This window comes from Trachymyrmex cornetzi, unplaced genomic scaffold, assembly GCF_001594075.2.
Source record: "Trachymyrmex cornetzi isolate Tcor2-1 unplaced genomic scaffold, Tcor1.1 scaffold92, whole genome shotgun sequence".
NCBI lineage: Eukaryota > Metazoa > Arthropoda > Insecta > Hymenoptera > Formicidae > Trachymyrmex > Trachymyrmex cornetzi.
This window is the reverse complement of record NW_017300267.1, coordinates 412,566-416,300: the sequence shown is the minus strand read 5'-3', so window position 1 is coordinate 416,300 and position 3,735 is coordinate 412,566. Positions and strand designations below refer to the sequence as shown.

Here is a 3,735-nt window from a genome sequence, read left to right as displayed (position 1 = left end):
CCGACCGACGCCGACTGACGCCGACCGACGCCGACGACGCTGACCGACGATGATGACGCCGACTGACGACAATGACGCCGATCGAAGCCGACGACGCTGATCGACGACGACCGACGACGAGAAAAATCAAGAAAAATCCACAAAAACTTACAATGCTTACATAATACGTGAAGATCAACTACGCACAACTTCTCGCACTACGTACAGATAGACAAGTTACATGATGCGCGGCTTATGACAAACTAGAGACGAAAACAAAATATACCGAAAACTCGAATAGAGTTTTGTTTTCGTCTCTAGTTTTGTGCCGAGAATCGGAAATATAAATATAGTATATTTATATTTTCGATTCTCGGCACAAAAACTTTAATCATTTACTTTCGTTTTGCATCGATCGTGAAACAAAATGTGCATTTGCTTTTGGTTTTGTTCCTATACTCAAAATATGAATATAGCTCTGTATGAATTTTGTTCCCTGAAGCAAAACTAATCTGTTTTTACACGTTTAAGCCGCGAGTTTTGTTTTGCATGCCATCCCTCCCTGTTTTTAATGTATTTTTTTAATGTACTTTATAACAATTTACTACCTCTGTGAAGCTGGCACTTCATTTTACAAAAAATAAAATTTCAGTTCACTCTAATTTTTTGAAAATGTCATATTTTTTTCAAAATCTCTTTTCCCCTTGATTTTTGAAAAATCAAAGTGAAATGTTATAAAATACATTAAAAATCATAAAACTTTTATGTGAAACGTTTTTAATAACATCTTTTATCGTTAAAAATTCGGTATTAGCTCGGAAATATAAAAATCAATTTTTTTCAAGAGGTTATTTCACCCCTCTAACGGCCGTAAGAGCACGTATAAAAAAATATGTGTCTCTTACTTTAATCTAGACTACAACATATTCAAAATTTATTAAAATCCGAGTGTAACACTTCGGTAGGTTTATTTGTGAGTATAATAATTCAACCTCAGAAATACAATAAAAATTAGTTGTTTCAATGGTCGTTTTATAATGTTTTATATTAAAATAATACATCTTGTTGGAAGTAAAACCAAAAGAGAATAAAATATTCAAATTTTTTAAATATATGAAATACAGGATATTAAAAAATATTTTGAAATTTTGAGTTAGATCAATTTTAGAGTTTTGAGTTAGATCAATTTCATTAATATGAATCGATCAATAATTTCCTCCTTGGTAAAATCGGACAAACTTGTAAAATATATTAAAAATATGTAAAATATATTAAAAATAAACAAAATATCTTCGAAAATATCTTGCTATTAACTTAATTATGCCGCTTACCGTACATCGATCTTCCGTTTTTCATTGAGAATAAACATTTTACCCCTAACAGCGAGAGATCAGTGTTTTTCTATTTTGTTCTTTATTCATCATATACGATCTTCATCATCTGTGCGGGCAATAAGGAATATGTGGAAACAGATGGCAGTGGATGGATTTGAATCTGAAACAAAACGAAACATAGATATGTATTAATGAGGATATAAATCTTATCAACTTTATTACAATGTTTTAAAATATAACTATAAATATAGAAGTGTTTTTTAAAATACATTGAATAATGTAAATCTAATTGTAAGCGACAAAATGAAAACTTTTAATAAAAATGTAAAATTGTGTAATTTATGGAGATTATTCCCAGCGCTTATTTATAAAATAATTGCTAATTATGCCAAATTAAATCTACATCGTTGCTATTACATTAACATAATTTTGTCTCATTTGGAATTAGTATCTATTCACTATTCATAATATTAAGCATATTATAATTTCTAAAGTCTTTATTCTATTAATAATCATCCATCGTCTGATCGATTATTTCGCGTTCGATGTCTGTGCCCGAGCTACATACTAGTATTCTTTTCAACTGACATACCAATTACTTTAGTTACAGACGTGATTTATATTTTACATATACATTGCATTGATTTGCGTAGTGTACATTTCAATAGGTATCAAATATTTACTTTTATCTTTGGTAATTCTATCATATTGTTGCGCTATTGCATCTTAACGTTCCCGTCCATCAATGTTTATTCAGCTTGAAGCCAATAATATACAGAAAAACTTAAACAGCAAAATGTAAGCAATAAGCAAATCAACATTTTGAATTTGCTACTTCTTACGTTACTGTCTTACGTTCTCTATTGTGAATAGCCGATTACTGCTTATGCCTTACATTTTTCTGTGTGCCATTAGTTTTAAGACTATACGGCACACAAAAAACTTAAACAATAAGACGTAAGTAATAAGCAAATGAACATTTTAAATTTACTTTGGCGTACGTTATTTTTTGCCTTACTGTAGTGTGATTGGCCGATTAAGGTATCGCACACGCTTTCCATAAAGCTGGTTCTACATTAGACGCAATCATAAGCTTATTGCGACAGTCAATCTGAAGCATTGATTTCAAAATGCAAACTTCGGATTGGCTGTTGCAACAACCTTGCAATCTATTTGCATCTAATGTAAAACTAATTTAATAGAAATGCCCGGTTTACACGGTGCGAGTTGGCGTGCAAGTTGATAGTGTCAGTAGCTGAAACTTAGCTACTGACTTTATGTAAGCAAATTGGCCAAGTTACTCACTGTGCAAGTTAGGCATAACTGGCAAGGTCAGTTACTTCAAATATTTTTCTTCTACTGTCCATCAACTTTTCCCCACTACGCAAATAGGCTAGCTACAAGTGAACACACAAATCAGTATGGCCAATAGTTGCCCAAACACTACGTAATAGAGAGCCTATAGCTGAATTAACTAGCCAGTTCGGAGCTACTATTGACTTACTGGCAAGTTGCTCGCACTGTGTAAACCGAGTTTAACACCAACGTAATGTGTGGTCGGGGTACTGCATTACGTTTCGCGGTAATATCAATATTATGCGACGGCGTTGCAGTAATGATGTTCTGCTGCAAGTGTAGATACGACTTTAGGATATGCGGCGCTTGTTACAATATTAATACGAAATTCAAAATTAGAAACGTATGATAAAAATAAAAAAATTTATAACGTTAATATAAATTTTAATAAACCTTTAGCAGCATATTTAGCACAGATTTATATATTGATATTTTCATCCACTATTTTGATTTTATAAAAATAAAAGAATCCAGATTTCTTTTTGTTACGTTAGATAATGCAAAGATAGGCTAGTTAAACGATATGAGATATTTATAACTAGACATCGGATTATATGCATTTGCATATTTGCATATGCAAAATGCATATAATGCGCTGTTCGCAGCATTTTGCATATAATAATAATTTTTTTTATTGAAAGTACATATTTTTGTATAAAACAACAAAACTTTTACAAATATGGTAATTTGAAATAGGCGCGTAAAATGCGCACTTTGGAAACGATGGCCGGTATTCATAGTCGGTTCTTATTTCAAACGCTTATGTTTCGTTGATTTTTGAAATTCTTATCTTTTGTTGATTTTTCCCAGGGAATGGAAAGTTACTTTTTAAAAGTAACAAGTTACAGTTACTCGTTACCGAGTAGAAAAAGTAACAAGTTACCGTTACTAGTTACCGATTTTTAAAAGTAACTCGTTACAGTTACCGTTACTTGAGAAAGTAACTTTTCGTTACTTTTCCGTTACTTTTTTTTAAATCGACGACCAACAATCACAGCGGACTGGCCTAGAGGCTTCTTTAGTCTCAAGCGCATTGTAAAAAATTGTGTAAAATTATAACTATTAT

The 3,735-nt window shown here is 31.8% G+C and overlaps 1 protein-coding gene across 1 annotated transcript in view; it reads right to left on the bottom strand.

The window, feature by feature from the left end:
* Nucleotides 1-1,252: 1,252 nt before the first annotated feature.
* The window catches only part of fng (Fringe glycosyltransferase), a 119,353-nt gene continuing 116,870 nt past the window's right edge, over nt 1,253-3,735 (bottom strand). Inside the window, exon 9 of the mRNA XM_018520563.1 lies at nt 1,253-1,473. Within this exon, the coding sequence (XP_018376065.1) occupies nt 1,416-1,473 (58 nt within the window). The 3' untranslated portion in view covers nt 1,253-1,415. The remainder of the gene's footprint in view (nt 1,474-3,735) is intronic.